Source organism: Nanorana parkeri, unplaced genomic scaffold, assembly GCF_000935625.1.
Source record: "Nanorana parkeri isolate BGI_ZX_2015 unplaced genomic scaffold, ASM93562v1 scaffold134, whole genome shotgun sequence".
NCBI classification, from domain to species: Eukaryota; Metazoa; Chordata; class Amphibia; order Anura; family Dicroglossidae; genus Nanorana; species Nanorana parkeri.
The window spans coordinates 297,534-319,228 of record NW_017306402.1 but is presented as its reverse complement, the minus strand read 5'-3'; the positions used below and the strand labels follow the sequence as shown (position 1 = coordinate 319,228).

At 40.5% G+C, this 21,695-nt stretch overlaps 1 protein-coding gene across 1 annotated transcript in view; it reads left to right on the top strand.

The window, feature by feature from the left end:
* The window catches only part of LOC108784954 (docking protein 6), a 322,423-nt gene that overhangs the window by 133,365 nt on the left and 167,363 nt on the right, over nt 1-21,695 (top strand). The window contains exon 3 of the mRNA XM_018553907.1: nt 7,935-8,049. Within this exon, the coding sequence (XP_018409409.1) occupies nt 7,935-8,049 (115 nt within the window). The remainder of the gene's footprint in view (nt 1-7,934; nt 8,050-21,695) is intronic.

The following is a 21,695-nucleotide window of genomic DNA, read 5'->3' as shown; positions in this document are numbered from 1 at the left end:
CCTACCTGGACAGCAGGTCTAGCAGAACTACAGTAAATAACACATCCTACCCCAGACAGGAGCCCACGGGAGAAAGGGCCACTCTCAAGGTCAACCCCAAATACTTATGTCCTTCCCCAACACCAGGAATTTAATTCCTATTGGTTGGCCAGGGAGACACAAATATTCATAATCATCATTACTGGGCCTTGTTTTATGGCAAGGGTCACATCCCAGCAGCAGGCAGAAGCAAACAATAACAGTTGGCTTAGGATACCAGTTGAATACAGCACTCAGCACAATACGTTTGTCTTAGGCTATTTGCAGCCCGTCAGAGCTAAATTTAAGGACTCACCCTGCTTAGAGTAAGGTGCCTAAACCTGATACACACCTGTATAATTGTACTTTAGGACATATTTCATATTATAGGAGTTAAAAGAAATAAAATATGTCCTAGGATTAGGGAACAGACCTATATAAATGTAGATGACTGTTGCTTTATCTTTCATGTTTGTGGTGTTTATGAATGCCCTACATTACACCAGTGGTTTGCCAAAGAAAAAACTATACTTTGATGTTGTCCCTCCAACTACATAAATTTCCTTCACTACTCTGTCACTCTGTTCACCCAATGAGTCTTAAATTGAACCTACCGCCAATCTCTTTATAACAGCAAGCAATACAAGAAGAATTCACCTCTTAAATATAATATCAATAATCAATGTGCTGCACTTCTAATAAATAGTGAATGGATTTAAATGAATAATAAATATTGTGATCAACAATCTTCAAAATATAACATTTACACCATGTAACTCCTATTGGTGCTCTAAAGCAGTGGTTCTCAACCTGTGTAACATTAGGACCCACATTTGTCCTTGGTCATTAAGTTACGACACCAGTCACACTGCAATGGAATGCACGGCATTGCAGTACCGGGCATTTGGGTGCAGGCGATCCAACTGTGCGTGGGAGGTTCATTTGGGGTGTCATTCAAATTAATAGCAATGCACCTTCCACACCAGAACACGCAGTAGGTGCAATTGCGTGGTAGAGTGCATTATTCGCATGGGACTGTGTGATTAACGCATTTGTACCAGTGTGAACGGACCCTCAAAAACCCTGACAGACACACACAACCACAGACATTCTCACACATACTCCCAAAATGTTTTAAATGCTTTTTTTCAATGGGCTGCTGTGCTGTGATTGAGCTCCATCCATATGTGCATTGCTTTCACAGCTCCCTTGCACACCCTGCAGAGGTGCCAGGAGCCAGAATGTGCCGTCAGTCCAGTCCAGACACCTCTACAGGGCACATGTGTGAGCTGTAAGCAATGCACATATGGATGGAGCTCCCTTATGGCCATACTTCCAGCCCACCCCACCTCAAGCTGACACACGGGGCAAGGCAGCATATTTTGAATACCTGCTCGGCACAAGAACTGACAGTGCTGCGCTAGGGGAGGCTGAGGAGTCTCTCAATTAGAAGGAAGGCATGTTGCGACCCACTGAACATGGGGTCGCGACCCACTTTTGGGTCATGACCCACCAGTTGAGAACCAAGGCTCTAAAGCACTATATCATGTCCATATACAGCATCCATCCATATTCATGTGTTCCAAATAATTAATAAAAATGATATATAAAATAGACAAATCCAAAAGCGTTTTGAATATCTCAAGTGCACCACACTTATTCCATCCATAGTAAAAGTTGTGCAGGTTTTAAGAACTATCACTGTGGATGGAAAAAGTGTGGTGCACTTATTTTATTTTTTTATTAATTACTTGGAGCACATAAATATGGATGGACACTGTATATGGCATGGACATGATATAGTGCTTTAGAGCACCAATAGGAGTTACATGGTGTAAATTTTATATTTTGAAGATTGTTGATCACAATATTTATTATTCATTTATTGACATTGATTAATTATTGACAATCTGTTCACCCACAGAAGCAAGAAGAAAAAGCTGAGTGTAAGTTTTAAGTGACACTCGATTAGGTTTAAACAGGACTAAGTATTCTCTCCCTGCCCCCAAGTGATAGCAATGTTACCTGGCAATTGGCTTATCAGGCACCCATAACTGTATCACTGGAGGAAGAGTAGCGAGTCCAGGGGCGGCCGCCCCGGGGCCTGAGCCTAAAGGGGGGCCCAGTATCTGATATAACACAGCCCCGGGGCAGATATGGGGGGTCCCGCCGTTGTCCGTCCGTCGGATAGCATCGAATCGGTATCCAGCGGGCCCCCCCCCCCTCTCTGCGCCGGGAGTGTCCGATGATCACATTGGTATCCGGCAGCCGGCCGGCCCCCTCATCTCTGCTCCTGGAGTGTCAGATGATCCGACACTCCCGGTGCAGAGATGAGGCCGCTGGATACTGCGGAGGGAGTAACCGGCAGGCACTTCAGGGGGCAGCCCTGGGCCTCGGCTGTGAGGACCCAGCAAACAGTCGTCTGAGTACACGGGCACGCTGTCTGAGATGGACACACACACACTGGTGTGTTTTTCTGCAGTCTCCCCACCAGAAAACAGCCAGAAGAGGTGAAGGTAAGTTATAAAAATAAAATCATTATTTTTTGTAGCCCAACTGATGGGCATGCTGTATAAAGTACAGCTGGTATTTGTAGAGCTATATAGCAGGTCCCATTCTGCATTGCAGCAATGCAGAATTGGACCCTCTATAAAGGACTACAAATCTCAGCAGTACTTTATACAGCAATGCTATTTTTCCAACTTTTTTTCTGTGGTTGCTACAGGGTATTTGGGTTGGGGGCTTGTGTTTTTTTTTGGGGGGGGGAGGGGTTCCCCCCCCCAAAAAAATCTTGCACCAGAGCCCTTAGTTCCCTTGGTCCGCCAATGAGCGAGTCATATGCTTTCCATACCCAGAAGTACCAGGTATTTTGTTTACAACCAACTAAACCTAAGTGGCGGGCAGGAAAAGGAAAAATTGTTGCAATGTGCAATGTGGTCATTTATGTGAAAAAAGATGTCCCTGAAGGGTACACAGACTGCAAAAAAATCCTGACAAAGGTTCTGATCCTCCCCCTCACTGTCTGAAAAAATAAAACATTGATGTTAAGCTTTAATCAGTTCTGAGTCACTGGCCTAAAATAAGATTGCAGGAGAGAAAAGTTAGAGATATTTTTCATAATTTTTTAATTTATAGGGAATTCTTTTTTCTCCAAGAAGGAAACAGTTGAGCAGAATTACATTGACAGCAATCAAAAAGGTACATCATAATCTCCTATAGCAAGCAGAACAAATCTACGCTAAACCGTGTGGATGAAGGAATCTCCCACTGGGCCAAGCTTCGGTATTCTGCTAGTTGAGCCTGCTGTCAAAATACCTGAACAATCTGATTGGATGCAGGCATTGTTCAAGTATTTTGAGAGCCTGCGGGGCTGACTAGGAAGACACTGCTAGTAGATACTGTTACTTTTTTCCATATGACCATAGGAAATCTGCAGATAATCTATAGGTGTATAGCCAGCTTTAGGCAGCATAGCCTAATTTGTTGACTTGTATATGTGATAATGGTTTGACCCTCTGTGCCTACCATGTGCCCTCTCTTTTCTTGTGATATTGACATTATAATCTGTTTGGACATATTAAGACAATATGTTCTGCAATACAAGTCTGTTGTCTGTTGTTACTCAGGAATAATAAAACTCTTGATGTCAATCAGTTTTGTGCTTGTGTTTTGTAAGTTGATTGATCCATCTCTGGAGTTTCTTTATAGTAGAAACAAGAAACTGCTAAACTTCAAATCATAAGGAGGGGGCAAGAAACGAGTAAAGGAACAGTGTAGAAAGGACAGGGAGTATGCCACAAGGTGGGGATACAGGCTCTGCCATAGAAAGAGAACTATATCTGGTGTCAAGGTGTCATCCTAATTCCAGAGCAATACCTATGTTCCTTAATGGCGAATGTAAGGCCCTCTATAACCTTAAAGGCATGTAGCCTGGTGAACCACTGTGCTCTGGTTCTCCGACTGATGCCAAGAATACATGCCCTGGATGCATTAACTAAAAAGTGGATGAGTAAGAGTTCTTACAGGTCTTCTTTAGAAATGTATTGTGATGGAGAAGAAAGAAGGCAGGGTCACAGGGGCATGGAAGTCTATAAACCTCTAATGAGTAATGAGTGTGACTGTTTGCCAGGAGGTTTGGAACTTGGGGCATTCCAGAAAAATATGGAAGATAGACCTCCCTGCATCTCCAGCTTTTGTTTGAAATTGAAGGATGATGCTGTGCTGGGCAGTGGGAACCCTGTGCCATCGGGTGAGCAGTTTGTAACAACCTTCTAGTAAGTATTACTGATGGAGGATTTGTAGGATTTGAGCTGGGGAGAAGCTAGTCTTCAATTCTTTCCCTCATTTCTGAATAAAGGCATTAGATAAGTCTGGGGGGCAGCTGAAAGAGTGGAACATGTTGCAGTTGCAGTAGCCTTCAGAAACTCAGGGGAGAGTAAGTGAGGTCTTGGCATGTCCTCTATGGTTGGCGAACAGGAAGCAAGTGGTAAGCAAGCGTACAACTCTCCTTAGGAACTGGAAACTGGTATCAGACATCCCTGCTGAGAATTGCAGATGGCCCAGGACTGGGCACATGGAAGAAAAAGGGGGGAACGGAGAAATGTCAAAGCGTGGGGCATATTTATTGAACACTGCTAATATTGGGCTTATAGTAGAGTGGTCATGTATGTGGAATGGTATATCTGTAGTGCACCATGGGAGGTGTTGGCGGGGAATGTCAGCAATAGTCTGTTCTACCCCTATCCATCAATTTTGTGAGTTATGTCTGCACCAGTCAAGTACCCTGTTCAGGTGTGAGGCAACATAGTAAAAGGATAGGTCAGGGGGTCCAGTTCCCACTCTGGACATAGGCAAATGTATCGACTGTATCAGAGAATGGACAGTATCAGAGAATCTAAATAGATTACATAACTAGTTATGTGCATAGACTAAATGTAAAAATACTGGTATTTCTACCCTAAAGAAGAATACAGAATCTGTAATGGAAGTGCCTGGGAGCAGATACTGATGAGCATATTCATTAAGAATATTACATCTTTTGAACTAAGAAAAAGGTCCCAATGTCTAACTGTTTAGGTCTGTTTGTATGTGTCGTATGTGTCTCTTAGATTGTAAGCCCTCATGGGCAGGGCCCTCCTTACCATCTTGTCTTGAATTGTATTATAATTATAATGTCTTCCCTATATTGTAAAGCGCTGTGCAAACTGTTGGCGCTATATAAATACTGTATAATAATAATAATGAGTTTCAATAGTGGCAGAATGTTCAGAGTGAAACAAGGCTTCCAGACAGGCATGTACATGGATATGTAATTGCAGAGGGGGGTCAATTTAAAAGGAAACGTTTCCTGAAGATATTAAATCTCCTGATCTGGGACGGTGACATTTAAGGCTCAGATTTGTCAAATTTTATATTAATTTTGACAAGATTCTGTAAATTTTAAACTCATTCATGAGACTGTGTAGGGGTGCGCAAGAAGAAGTTCTAGTGGTCTTTCTTCACAATTAGGGAAAAGGGTTACGCCATTTCTAGCTAACCTCAGTTGATCTAATGTGGCATTTTCTACATGGTGTAGCAAAAAACATCTGCAGTGCTTGGATGGTAACGCTGTAGAAACTGAACTGACCTTTGAGCTAGGCCTTATAAATAATTTTCTTCTTTATAGTGTAAAAGTTGAGACTTCACAGGACATCTCTTGGAGGGTTATGCGGCAGGTTTTGGGTGTGTGTAGCTCCAGTGCTGCTGTTGATGGTTTCTTGAGGAGTATATTTAAAATTAATGCAATGGTAGTGTTGATGCCTAGGACATTTGTGGCTTAAGCAATGCTTCTTATCCTCAAATTATTGTAGTGACTCATATTCTCTCCATCTTCAACGTGCCGATGGGGGGATTGCAAATGGTGGTTATAGGATATACATGCAGTCTGCAGGGATTTGACATGTTCCTCCAAGACAGAGGAGGTCGTTTCTAGTGTGAAGACCTCTGTTTTTATACACCAGATGTCCTGCCTGAGCTCCTCTACCTTCTTCTTTAATGCCCCTCTATACTTGAAGCTAGAGCCTCCAGGTTTGCCATAGTTGGTAGGAACGGTAGGAGGTTTCTAATATTATATTATTATAATATATATATTATATATTATAATATATTATTATAATGTTCTGACCCTTTGGGTGATTCTGCACATAATTTCCATTGCTTGGTGATGGGGAATCTGGAGGAAAGGAGAACCCTTGTGACAGTCTTATCCGTTGGGGAAAGTATGCCCCATTTGTGGAGAGTACTTGGGCTGTGTGTTGGGGCCCTGTGTGGCTTTAAGTCAGCATCTTGGATGTGGCACATGGTCCTGAAGCTTGGGGGCCAAAATAGAGCTGCAGCACTGAGCTTTTAGCTTCCCTAGTGGTGGAGGGTTCATGGAAGTGCTTCTGTGTGGGAATTCTGCACAAACCAGCAGGTAAGACCGAGTCTGTTGTTAGGCCCTTAGGACACAAAGCTCTGTGTCTCTGCACGCCCATTGTCATCAACTCCCCCGCAAAGAGATGTGTTTAGACCTATGTTATACACTTGTTGTATGTCAGAGATATAAAGTATTAAAGCTAACACACCAGCACGAAAGCCATGCTGTGAGCATTGTTGCAGCCGTGGAAGCATCCCTGTTTCTCTTAAGATTGGTTTACTTGGCAAGTGGACCTGTGCTTTAAATAAATATTTTACTAACTATGAAAGTTGAAACTTCCAATTACATTGTAAAGAAGCCACCTCTAGACCACTACCTGGGCCCATCCCATTCTGTGATTTAAGATTGGGACATCACAGTAATAGGCAGCAAATAGTGAGGCACAGGTGTTGAGAAGGAGCAGAGTCAGCTAGCCAAAATCGTAAAACATGAAAATGGGGAGCTCATACTTCAGGTGCAGTACAGAGTGCAGACTTTTTACAGGACTAAATGGAGATTACAGCATGCATACAGGGGCCTACTGGAGAAGATTCTGACATGAAGCACAGCTAAGATCTCCCCAGATTGGGAATAGGTGAGTATAAGACTGGCAGCAAATGTATAGAGGAGTTATAGCTATAGGTGTAAGTACAGTTACTGTTCTGTCCCCGCTATACATATCCTGTGATCTGTGTGTAACTCGACATGCCGCTAAACCCTCCTTTTCTGCAATAAGCCAGACTGAATGTAATCTTGATGCTTTATCAACAAAACAGGGTGGGATGAAACTGGTGAGAAAAGAACATAGAAACCAGAAATCAACATGTAAAACAGGTAAATATAGTGACAGCTTGTAAATACAGACAGGAAGCCCAGTTCTACCAGTGATGCTGCCTCAGAGGGAATTTGGACGCTTTCCTCCAGACACGTGCTTAGAATGGTAGTGGATCATCTTCCTTAGTCTGTAAAATAAAGTATGACTCCCAGAATGCATCTGTTTCTTTCTTCACAAGCTAAAGCATGCTGGGAACTTTATTAAAGCAAAACAGTCCTGGAGCTGCTGCAAGCAGAGATATTTCCCTTCAGCTCCATCTTAAGTCACAGTTTCAAACTTTAGCCTTAAAGTTTCTGTAAACTTTAGAAAATATGAGTGTTTAAAGTTCATAATTTTCAAAAGAGAGTGCACATGGCACATACCATGATTAATTCTCTTACAAAATGTATGCCAGCTCAGTTCACTTGTTGTCTTGAATGCAATGCTGTAATTAGGCAAGTATATTCAACACTCATTCGTAAACTGGCAAAGTGTCATCAAATGGTAAATTACAAGCACAGGCAAATAAAATCAGCTTGCAGTGAAGTAACAAGCAAATGTAATAAATAATGTTATTGTAACTTATTATTTTTGACAAAGCATGTTGTCATGAGAGCCTGGATGAATTTTTATTCTGCAGAAAATAAACATAAGTCTTTCTTGTTCAAGGTAACCGAACTGCACAATATCAAAACTATAACACGGCTGCCTCGAGAGACCAAGAAACATGCAGTAGCAATTATCTTTCATGATGAGACTTCAAAGACATTTGCCTGTGAGTCAGGTAAGCAATTACTAGAATATTTGCTGTACATGACGTTTCAGCTTGTTGACCTGCCATTTGTTTGTGTTATTTTGTTATTTTAATGCCACGTCAATGGTTGTTTAATGATGTCATGTACATACTCCACATGTTTTACTTGACTTCTAACTGTGGCACTTATCAGAAAACAATATTATTATAACGACTATTTAGAGCAAATCTGTGGCTGGATAAAAAATTTAAACCGATGCTAGGTAGATCATGGAGGCCCTACCAAGTACCTGCTTGCACATTCCTATGTGTACTGTAAAGTAGCCACCCCTCCAAGCTAGAATACAATCTCAATATAAATTAGCAAATTAAACCTAAGATTGTAGTCCATCACTGGTAGCTACCAAAAAAAGTAGCCACCCCCCAGAAGGAAGGACAGTGTCAGCATGAATTCGGTGATGATTTGAGGATCTACAGCTGAGTGATATACAAATAAGCTATAGTTTTTCTTTAAATGGTTAAAGTACTTGAATGCATTTTTAAGATTAATCTCCTGAGTTTCGTTTCACTTCAATGATGTAAAGGACAAGGTGCCTAACACAGTTGGTCAAAAGTGAGGTTTGTTGCCCTCATTAGTACACTTAAAAGTTGATTTACTAAAGGCAAATAGGCTGTTCCCTCTGTAAGGGAATTTTCACTTTGGAAGGGAATTTAGTGAATGAGGTGAAGCTCTGCTGACTTTGATCATTCAATCATGTGCAAGCAAAGATACTGTGGGGTCTATTCACTAAGCTGCCGTAGGCAGCCGAGTGAATGACCGACCTGAAGCGAAGTGAGCCGAACGCTGTTTGGCTATTCACTTCAGGCTGGTACGGCTGATTTAAATCGTATATTGGCTGAAATCAGCCATACATCGGGTGGCTGCGCGTGGCTTTGGGTCGGCCAAACATGCTCAGCATGTTCGGCCGCACCGGAGTGCAGAAGGAGTTCGACTTAGCCGATCCATTCGACTAAGCCGAACCTCCGGCAGGCTACTCGCTGCTTTTCGATCTATTCTAATAGATGCCGAACAGCAGTGAGTGAATAGCCGAATGCCGCTGAGCGGCTCGTGGGACCGAGCAGAACAGAAAAATAGTTTAAAAAGTAGAAAAAAAATAATAGAAAACGATTGTGCGGAGCTAGCAGTGACAGCTAGCTCCGCCCAACTGTTTTCTATTGGCCGGCGGTTCTGCTGCCGTCAAAAAAAAGAAGAAAAAAAACAAAACATTTTCACCATGGGAATGCATTGCTAGATTCCTATTGGCTATTTCAGTTTGCAATAGCCAATAGCAAACTAGCTATGGTATTCTCTGCTACCCTCTGCCCTCTGCTGCTGTCAATCACTAGTGGGGACCTGATGGAGAACTGCAGCAGTGGGTGGATGCAATAGCTAGTTTGCTATTGGCTATTGCAAATTGAAATAGCCAATAGGAATCTAGCAAGGCATTCCTATAGTGAATTTTTTTTTTTTTATTATTCTGACGCCAGCCAACGGCTCGGTGTCAGAATAAAAAAGAAAAAGCAGTGTTTTTCTCCTGGGCGGCTGGGAGCGGGAGACTCCCGGAGCGCCCGGGAGAGTTAGGCTGTCTGGAGATCAGTGTCCCTGGTTAGCTGGTAACCAGGGACGCTGATCTCTCTGCAAGAGGCTGGAGCCAGCCGTAACATTACGGCTGGCTCCGCCCAGCTGTCAGAAGCAGGCTGTTGGCTGGCCAATGGCCGGCCGCTTGTCCAGCTTCGGCTTTCACCTCGGCTCAGTCGAGCCAAAGCATATGCCTTCGGCTCGACTGAGCCCTCCAACTGACTTCGGGAGCTGTATGGGCTATAGTGAATAGCCCGTACAGCAGCCCTTTGGTTCTACTGAACCGAAGGGGTCCTGGGGCCGAAGCTAGCCAAAGGATCAGCCGAAGCTACGGCTAGATCCTTTGACTACTTCATGAATAGACCCCTGTGTTGTTTTTTTTTCCTTGCATGTAATTGGGTATTATTCACAAAGAGATTTCCCTTGCAAAGTGACCTATTTTCTTTTAGTAATTAACCCCATAGACACTGTTTGTTTGTTTGTTTTTCACACAACCTTTATAGAAAACGTTCAGGCAAATGCACAGGCTAGGCAGGGCCAAGATTAGAATGTGTGATTAAGAACATAAGAAATAAAAGTGCAAAGGTAATGGAATAAGGAATCCAAGAAACATTTCAGCATCTAAGTATTTCTTTAATTTTACACAAGCATCTAACAGCAAAAGAAAACTAAATTATATGCATTTGTGCAGCATATTCCTATGTTCCTCGGCTCCATCTAGTGGCAGGAATGTACTGGGAATATCTTTTGCACAGCTATACACTGTTCAAATGCCGCATATATCAGCCCCTTGTTGTTTCTGTGATTTAAACGTGTCCCAGCATACCACATACTTGTGTTTTTCCACACAAATCTAAAAGCGTCCTTAATTCAAGTTTTTTTTGTTACTGTAAAATGTTACAGTGAGATAACTTGGGTATCTCCATACAAAATCAGGAAAAAGTTATTGGTGTAGCATTCTACACCCCAGTCCAACATTTGTGTCACACTGCATTTCTGGAGTGTTTTCACCAGCAGATTAGTGGCAAGTTTTCTCCTTGCCATTTGCAAGCAGCAATGTCTTCCTAGTACAAGTGAAAATGATAGTAGTGGCTTATATTTTCTGTTTCCACTTGTTTTCATGACCATATTTCGGCATTCCTCTAGAGAGAATATTCAGCATCTTCACTGACAAGTGTACCATCTGTTTTTCTACTCATCACTATGCTGCCATTTTTAATATATGTGCAGCTCTGTTTGCATATATATTTACATATATATATATACACATTATTGGGTACAATTATATAAATACATATGTTGTATATATTGTATTGTATTCTATATGTACAGATACAGTCTTTAGATTTCTGCTGATGCTTTATATCCTTAAAAACAAAATTGCATTCTGACTACCAAAAAAAAGACCTTTATTTACAGCAAAAAAATGTTTTTCCCCACATCCCCCCTCCCCAAATGGATATGGAGGTAATCAGTGTGCTTGATCAGAGGTAGCAGAGGGCAGGGGATGCATTAAGGGTCTAATAGATTTGTAATGTTTCCCTAAAGAGCACCTGTTACCTTCCCACTGCTATCACATAGGAGGCTTGTCAGCCCCTTAGTGACAGAAATAAATTTTAATGTGTAAACAATGATTGAGCAACACATATTAGTTATTACCGCGCATGCCAGAGTAAGATAAATACTTTTAGGTCTTTCATTTATGGTAGACTGATGAGCTGCAAAGCATCACCTTTTAATAATGTTGGGTACCATAACGTTTTGGTGTTTAATGGGTTGACATACTTGGTATCTATTTACTAAACACAACCTCATATTTTATTTTGCACAAAAATTGGGGTTTATATTGTGTTTGTGTGCGCCTAAATTCATTGTAAGTTATTTTCTAGCCACAAACACAGATTTTACCATGTGTGTTAACAAACATTGATCCGGTAGTGTAGTGGTTAATGTCATTACAGAAAAATATACAAAAAAAGTACAGTAAGTAATATCCCTGTCATCCAGTGGTAAAAATCCATTGTTGTGATCATTGTGACTACTGGTGGATTTACATTTGGGAGCATTATTTACATTTATTTTGATTTTTTCTGCAATATTAAAGGATTGTTTTATGGTGTTTATGTTTATTTACATTTGACTTTTTTGGTTTTGTTCTTTTTTGTTCTGGTAATGTAAAATAAGTAGTACTAATGTACCCCTTTACTTATTTCCCTGGGAGGTGACAAATATCTGGGGACCCATTTTATGTAGGGGGCTTCCAGATTCCTATAAGCCCCCCCACAAATCCCCACATCCCTCAACATTGGGACACGATGACTTGCAAGGGACAGGGGCTTTGTTGCCCCCTAATGTTAAAAGGAATGTGGCCTGATATGGTACAAGAAGGGGTGGCACACCCTTACCACCCCCCCTCCCCATTTCTGGCTACCTAGGACTACATCATATTATCCCACAACATGCATGTTAATGCATTTCCCAGGCATGTTGTTTAAATGATTTGTGTATTTTTAATGTTGCCCTTTAGGTTGCATGAAAAGGCCCTCTCTCCAATGAATGATAAAAAAAAACAATGGTGCATGTCCCCCATGACAGTATCCAGTTACCCATGCCCTTTTTTCAAAAATATCTCACCTATTAGTCTTGAAAAAGGCCTTACAAAAATGATTAGTTTTGCTTCCTGTAGATGTCTGTTGGGTTTGGCGCTAAGTTCAGGGTTCATGGACTTCCCACTGGCCAAGTGTTTTTGCTTTGTTGAACAGATACTGACCTGTTGCCCAACTAGAATGGTGTATGCACTAAATATATTTTAACATGTAATAGTTTATCATTTCTATATTTACTGTACTTATTTACTTTAATGATTTCACACCACAGTTGTAGAAAATGTTTTTTGTCTGGTGCTTGTTACCTGATATAAAAAAATAAATAAAACAAATAGTTATTTTTAGTACAGGACATGATAAATACATGTAAACAGTATAGTTTTGATATTTTAGTCCTGCATTGTTGCGCAGAAAGGGTTTTCTGTTTTACAGTTAATTTGTATTTCTAACACATTAATTTTCCTCTGACAGTTTTCTGACCCCCATTAACAGCATACCTGTATCATGTATGCAACTGAAATGTAATAAAGCCAGACACAATCAGGAAGCTAGCATTTTCAAAAGAGGGCAACCTTTGACAGCCGTGACTTTTGTCAAGACAGCTATTTTAAAGTATAAGTTGACTTTTAAATCAAAGTCCACTATATGACCCCCTCTACTTCTTGAGAAAAGAAGTAAATATAACTGCAGACTACAGATCAGGCAAGCAGCTAAAACAGATTGGTAAAGGTGGGTAATTTACCATTTATCTGTAATGCTAGCACTGAGGCATGCTCGGTAACGTATAGATTGCCAATCCTGAGAGACTGTGAATGCTGCTCGGCCATTGGCAGACCAGTTCAGTGTAAAGAGGGGCAACGTACTGTATGGTCTGTAGTTAAACTTACTGACCTGCTCAGAAAAGGCAAGGAGGGCTATATTGGGCATGTTTACTGAGAAGTAAACCTATACTTTATACTACTTTTCAAAAGAAATGCTACTACAGTCATATGTTACTACAGCATCCAAGAGCGAAACTCATGCTAATAAAAGGCAATTGAAATAGAAGTAAAACTGCAGTTTTATGCAGTAGACAGCTGCTGCCAATTAGCTCAGATCTGGACCATCATATCAGGCTAAGCAGAACAGAATTTTCAGTGCTTAAATGGAATGACAAATCTTTAAAGTTTATTGTTCTATACATTAGCTGTGATTGCAGCCTTCTACGGTATACCATCTACATCAAAATTCATATTGAGACAGATGTTAACTACAACTCCGGTGATCATAATAAAGGAAACTAAAGCATACTGAAAAGTCAAATAATTTGTTATCATATGGCTCATTTTCAACTGCAAGTAACTAATAATATGTACTACCTGTAGAAGTAAAGACAATAACATCAGATAAAAAAATGAGAGCCTGACAGAACCAAATTCATCAACCTTTGTGTTAAAAGGACTCTGTCCCATTGCACAACCAATAATCTGTATTGTATATGAACTACCCACATGAAATTACCCACATGGAGCTGTCTTTTGTTTACAATATAGCCCTACATAAGATAATAAAAGCACTCCGTCACCTCAGATATATCAGTGTATTAAACAACTTCTCAGCCTCATGTCTGCTAATAGATATTGTATAGGAAGATATGTCATCACCATCATGTTCTATAAACAAAATAATGGTGACATCTCTTTGCACAGGTTCAGCCCCTTCACAAATGGTTATGTTTGCACAAACTAAAGTATGAATGTACTTTTGTAGGCTGAATGGTATCTTTTTATGTACACAGAGATACTACTCAACTGTATAGACCACCAAACCGAAAAGCAGGAGTAACAGTGAGTCAAATGACTCCTCTCAAACAGCTTCTCTCAAATGACTCTCCTTCTCTTCCCTGCACATTCTTCTCCATGCAGGAATTTTGTTAGATACAACAACAGATGTCCAGAAGTAGTTATAGAGGGGCAAATAAGGGAAAAGGAAAAACAACTTATAAGTGTATAGCAAGAACATTGTAAATTCCAACTACTTAGCGCTGTGATAATGAGCAGTGACAGGGCCGGATTTACTCTCCCTGCCGCCCCAAGGCCAGGTTCTGCGATGCGCCCCCCTCCACCCGCCGACTCCCCCCTTCCCATCAATGGTAAATGGCAACCAGAAGATGGCAGGGCGGCAGGGTTAGTGTCAATTTTTTTGACTATTTTTTTATTTTTTACTTTTTTATCACTTTTAATTTTTTAATTTAATTATTTCTTTTTTGTTTTAATTTTTATTTATTTAATTATTTTTTTATCAATTTACATTTTTTTTCACCTAACTTTTTTGCTATCACACAGGAGAAAACAATCCCCTGTGTAATAGCAATTGGAGGTGACAGGTTCTCTTAATTGACCCTGTCACCTCCAATACAGGAGTTCTAGCACAGCACTGTGCTAGAACTGCTGTGACAGGTGAGAGAGGAAGAGCACAGCTCTCCCCTCTCACTGTCTGCACGGAGCGGCAGGGTTACTTTTAACCCTGCCGCTCTGCTCGCTGCAGTGAGGAGAGACTCGGCGTCGGAGGATGGAACCAGAGGAGAGAGGTAAGTGCAGGGGGGAGGGGAGGACGGACGGACCGGCTGCACACTGTTTACATGTGATCTCAGCGACATCGCCGAGTTCACATGTAAACTAAAAATTGGCTGCCTCACACTACATTCAGTCCTGCTTGTGCAAAGCAGGACTGAATGTAGAGAGGGCAACTTCCCCACAAGGACACCACTGCCGCCACTCTGCGCCCTGCCGCCCCGAGGCCGGGCCTCGTTGGCCTTGTGGGAATCCGGGCCTGAGTAGTCATGCTTAAATAGAAGATGTCCACAATATTTGAAGATACAATTTAATACAACAGAAAACACAAATCTTTGGGACAATAACAATTTTACTCTTTGTCCAATCACAGTTACATAGTTACATAGTATTTGAGGTTGAATAGAGACATAAGTCCATCAAGTCCAACCTGGTGTGTGTGTGTATAGGTCCATGAGTGTTCTCGTTGGCTATATTTTGTGATGAACTATGTGTTTTATTATCGGTGTCAAACTCGTTTCCCTCCTGAGTGTATACTGAGGAGAAAAAAGTGTTCAGCACTTCGGCCCGCTCCTTGTCGTTTGTGACCAACTTCCCATTTTTGTCCTTTAATGGGCCTATCTGCTCCTTTCTCCCCTTTTTACTGTTTATATATTGGTAAAAAATTTTGTTTTGTTTTTTACAATATGTGGCAATATGCTTTTCGCACTCTATTTTAGCTGCCAGTATTGCTAGTTTGCATCTTTTATTACATTCTTTGTAGTTAACGAGCAACAATGCCATCGCCTCCATCTTATAATTTATAAATGCCACTCGCTTTTCCCTTATGTGATGCTTTACAGTTTTATTAAGCCATACAGGTTTTGTTTGTGATCTTTTACTTTTATTACCCAACGGTATGCATTTGGCAATGGCAATATGTAAGGTGTTTTTAAAACATTCCCATTTTTGGTCCGAGTTCAGTTGGTGAAATACATTTTCCCATTTGATGACCCCCACCAAGTGGCGCAGTTTATCAAAGTTAGCCCTTCTGAAATTAAGGGTTCTTGTCCTACCAGCCTGCTTCCCTATCCTGTATCCAATATAGAAAGTAATCACATTGTGATCACTATTTCCCAGTGTCTCCCCAATAACAATATCCTCAATTAACTCCGCTTTATTACTAATGATTAAATCTAGGGTGGCTTTTTTCCTAGTTGGGACCTCCACCATCTGGTCCATGAAATTGTCACGCAACATGTTCAGAAAGGGGCCCGCCTTTGTTGAACTTGAGGTTCCATTAGCCCAATTTATGTCTGGGTAATTGAAGTCGCCCATCACGACTACATTGCCCTCCATCCCAGCTATTTCTATTTCAGACTGTAGATGAGCCTCCCCCTCCTCCCCTATATTTGGTGGTTTATAACAAATACCCACAATTAGTTTGCGACGATCGTCCGTCATGTCCAGTTCCAGCCATAAGGATTCCACATCCTCCCCACTATTTGACGTGATGTCGTCCCTTATATGCATATTTAGATTATTTTTAAAATAAATGCATACCCCCCCCTTCTCCCACCTCTGTCCCTCCTGAACAGGTTGTACCCCTCTATGTTGGTGGCCCAATCATGTGCGCTGTCTAGCCAGGTTTCCGCTATTCCCACTATATCGAAGTCCTCTTCGAGTATCATAAGCTCAATCACAGTGTTTTTTTTAAAACTGAAGCAGTGTATCTCTATTATTATTAGTACAGCATTAAATGTATTTTTTAAATGCAAGCAATGTAAATACCTGGATTTGATCTGCTGTCAGCCTCTTGCAGTTCCTATATAGCGGTACTGGGGAATGAGTAGAAGTAGCAGTATAAGAAGCCAGTTAGAAGCATGCTGAAAGCAGAGTGATATAGAGGTGACCTCGTCACTGTGCTGCTTCATCCTACACTGTCCAGTAACAGGCTCCTGGACAACCGGGCCCAGATGAAGTGGATTGGACGATGCTGACTATCAGACTGAGGATCTAGTAGCAAAAAAAGTACTGAAGGGGTTTGCATTGAAAATAATTATTGCAGCAAACACTGTGTTTAATATTTTATCCTTTAACTGGCTATTCATTTTTATCTTGCTGACTGGAGGCCTGCTTTAAGGACTGAGCATTTTACTTCTATAAAACCTTAACCTGTTATAGTTGCTTATTAAACCCTCAAATTATGTGTTTCAGCGTAATCCTCTCTTAGACACAACATAAAACACAGAAAAAATTTTTGTCACTACTTATATATTTATTACATTCAGATCAACAGACCCACACAATGATTCCAAGTTACCTGTCCATAGATGTGTAGAACTATTAAACAGCACTAACCATAAATATAATGTTGAAACACTGCATTGTTCAGAGTGGACAGCTATTTTCCATACAGACCGCCAGTTATCTGAGATCAGTGATAGATGTTGATCAGATTAAAGTTGTTGATAGGATCTGCACAAATACAAGTGTGGCAATGCATTTTGTGGTTTCCTGATATCACATCAAATTCACAACCCCAGTATTATTTTCTGTGATGAAGTATATAGATTCATTGAGAAGCACTGCTATTGGGGTATACTTTATAACCTTCATAATTATTCAGTTATTTTTCAGTCTATAATTTCCTATAAGCACTATTCATTTGTCCATCTTAGTGTCAAACATATTAAGGGAAACATTTCAGTATTACTAAATCACACTGGGGGGAATTTATTGGAACTGGAGCAGACAAAGGTGTACGTTTAATAAACCGTGAGTGTGATAAGCAGTGAGAAGGCTTTTCTCACCTTAGCAAAGTGAAAAGTCTAGAAAATGCTGTTTAATAACCTGTGATAACCTGTTTGTCGCGCGATATGGCGCAAATGCTTGCATTGAGCAAGCTGGAACGCGGCAAAATCCGCTACAAAAAGGGTCCTGCTGTAGCGACGCACGACCGGCGACAGCAGGACCCTTTGCCCCATTGCCATGCATTGGAGAGCGATATCGCGCGGTAAATAGCCGCGATATCGCAGGAATTAGCGCGCGATAAATTGCTCAGTGTGAACGGGGCCTAAACGGCCGGACAGCGAACGGAATGCGGGTGGGCATTTTTAAATGTCCTAACCCACCCCGCTCGTGACCGCCGCTAGGCCACGTGCGCGAACGGGAAATTGGCTTTGAATGTAAACATCCAGCGTTGGCTGTTTACATACAAGTGTTCAAACGTCTGTAGAGACGTCCAATCACTTGTAATATGCGTGCGTTTGTGCGCCCCCCCCCTCCGTTGCCGCTGGCGATCCCGAGCTCCGCTGTGCCCGGACAAACTACAGTGTAGACAAGCTGCGGTGCGGTGCGAAGTGGAAGGTTGGGTTTTTTTCCCTTTGCTTCGCTTCGCCTGCTGTGTGTCACAGCCTTGAGAGGGAAAAGGAGGGAAGTCTGTCTTCCCTCATGAGAGTGACAGTGGCAGTTGTGATCTGCTGAGTAAAGGTAACTCGTGATAAAGCTAGTTTTATCACAGTTTATTAAACGTACACCAAAATCTGAAGCAGCTGTGCATGGCAACCAATTTGAAAATGTAATTTTCAAATTTTAGCTGAACAAACTGAGAATAGAAGATGATTGGTTCTTGTGGGCAACTGCTCCAGATTTTGTCTGCTCAAGTTTTGAAAAATCCCCCCACCGTTGTTGTTAGTTAAAAAGGACTCTTTATGGCCATGAGCTTCAAAACTTCCAAGCTCCTTCCTGTGATCTAAAGCCTAGGCAAAGATCAAATGGAATCTTTCTGTGGGTGTTTCATGATATTCAAGACAATTAGCTAGACACTGTCTGGTAGGTTTGCATTGAGATAAGGGGATCAGCAAGAAACAATAACTGAGTAGCATTACAAAGCAGGAAGTAGAGCCTTCATACGTAATGCTTAATTATGGTTACTCCATATATGGTCATATATGGTTATATAATTAAAACGTGAGCAAAAAAAGTTTTAACATATTTACAATACAATTATATCCATTAGGTGACCTTTCGTGTATCTAAAAAAATTATAAAAATGTCAGCTCCTTTGTAAATATGAGCAGCTCATTTTACTACTCAGTATTTTGACAACTCAAAAGCAACACAATAATAATTATGATAAATGTAAAGTTCAGCAAGGCAATGTGTTGTATGACATTTAAGTTAATCTGTACATACTTTTCAAAAATACAGTGAACCATTTTGTCATTTGACATGAAAATAAATACATTTTAAACCTGTCAATAAACATAAGAGGACAGAATTATGTGATTGATAGACTCGTATTCAATATAAATTGATTATTGTGCTTCTAACAGTAAGGCACATAAATATACTGCCTTGCCGGAAAAAAAAATCACCACCTGGATTAAGCTAAGCAAATAGGTAAGAGGCGTCTATTGGATACATAGTCTGGGTTCAGCAACATTATGTGCCCACAAATGAGGTCAGCTGCTGATGACAGGGGCATATGTGATATTGATTTTCCCTTCTCCTGAAGAAGCGCCTGCGTGCGTGAAACGTTGAATAAATTGCTCTTTCACCATCAACCATACCATTTACCATTATGTACTGTATGATGTTCCAATGATGAAATCGTAATTGGTTTATGTTTCTATTAACCATTATACACTGTTTTGACTAAATGTCTACAATATACATCTATAATGGAAGGTTGAATGGAGTGAGCACATAGGGAGCAATCTGACCAGCTGATTGTTTTTATACCATATGCCAGCTCTTTTTTAATCAATATCAACATTAAAACTCAATTTTATATGATCCACTATCTCTCTGGAGTTGTCATTGGATTGCCTAAAAAACCCCAACTTTTCCTTTCCTTTTATGATACCTCCTGTTACAGGGGTGTGGTACCTATAACACAGATCCAGGCAAACCCTCATCAAACCTGCTAACAATCTTAACTGACTCTAGACTGATGAAAAATATACACTCCACAATGTCCGACTGCCAAATTTTCTTAAAGCCCAACTTAAGGGAAATGCAATGTTTTCCCTAGCAGTGGGGCTGTTTATGCCTAGGGACAGGAAAATCTGTTTAACTTACCAATGGGGGAATGTTGGTTTCCTAACCATGGACGTCAGTTCTTTTCATAAGACAGAGCTCTGTCTCCTACCTTTGCAAAGGGGGCATCCATGCCCCTGAAACATGTTATTCTGATTTGGGAATTCAGTAAAAACTCTACTGAATGTTATCCTGGTCTGCTGGCTTTTACTGCATATTGAACTTATGAAAGTATTGCTGCTCCAGCTGTGCACTCACTCATATAATGGTTCTGAAGAAGTACTGTATGTGCTTGATGGTTTGATTTGTTAGAGGTTTCTATGGCTGTCTGTGTCCCCATTAGAAAGATTTACTCTCCCCATTTGTACTGGCAGTAAGGCTGACAGTGAGAGAAATTATAAAAATGTGAGTTATAGAACAGAGGAAATCTTTAAGTGGTTAAACTTGTTTTGGTGTTAACGATCTAAGGGGCATTTCCCTCATTTTGGAGTGATTTTCTTTCACTTTTTGTTGTGTCTGCATGACATTAAGTAAATAGAATTTCCCTAATGGATCACAGATGTAAAAAAAAAAACAAATCCAAGTATACCAATTTCGTACTTTATCCAGAATGAAAAAAGATTTAGTTTTGGACATATTTTAAGTAACAATTTGGATCTCTGTTTTTATGTCTTTGTTTTTTGATGACTTATAATATTATACACAGTATTCCATAGAGAATTCGTATTTTAATAGTTTGTCTTTTAGTATTTTTTGTTACAGTTCTGAACAAAGCAAATTTTTATAATGGGCCTGGGGGGTAGGGGAGTTATTAGATGGTTAAACCTTCTGTCAAAACCTTTACATAGAATAATTAAATAAAATTATGTTTTTATCAAACCTTATCTGGCTAACAGTTACAGAAATTACTAGTATGCCATAATATTAAAGTAATTATTTTTTTCTAAGAAATCAATCTTTCATTGACAATTAAAAACTCTCCACTTGCCTTCTGAGGTGGCAACATGAAAAATATCTGGTGATTGTGTAAATTAGTGAAGTAGAAATTCAGCTCATTAAATTATAACTGAATGATAAATTCCTTTGGTCATTAAAATATTGCTGAACTGGGTATTATTCTCCTGGTAAAGCGCATCAAATATTTGATAATATGTCCTTTTAATGAATCCTCCTTAATATGCTTCTAGACAGCAATGTAGAAAAGTACTCCAGAGTAGACAGTCTATTGCTCTACTCCAACAGAGACAAATCTATAATTAAAGGAATAGCAAGATAAATGTTTTTAATTATGTAAAATGATTGTAAGTCACTGCTGTGCTTTGTGTTTAATTTGCAAAATGAGGTATTACTATAAAGCGCATTTGCAGAAATTGAATTTATACTCTCTTGTTTTCCACACTGAAAAAAACATATTGTTGATCAACAATGTGAAAGTGATTTTGCATAATAATAGTACAATATTCAGGTATTCAGTGCCGTATTCACACAACTTAAACTAGAAATGAGTTTTAACACAAATAAACAATTGTTTTGTACATTGTGATTATATTTAATTAAGAGGGTTATTCACAAAGCTAGACGAAGGATAAGCCGTAGTGCCAGCTGATCCTTCGGCCGCCAGAGCCCTTCTGTTCAGTCGAAACGAAGGGCTGCTGTACGGGCTATTCACTATAGCCCGTACAGCTCCCAAAGCTGACTGAGCGGCTCAGCCTTGCAACTGACAGCTGGCTGGAGCCAGCCGTGATCTCATGTTACCTGGGGATGCTGAACTGTCATTAAACAATGACAACTGGGTGGAGCTGGCCGTGACATCATGGCCGGCCCACCCAGTTATTATTCATTGGCTGGGACCTGCTAGAAGACTCTAGCAAGTCCCGG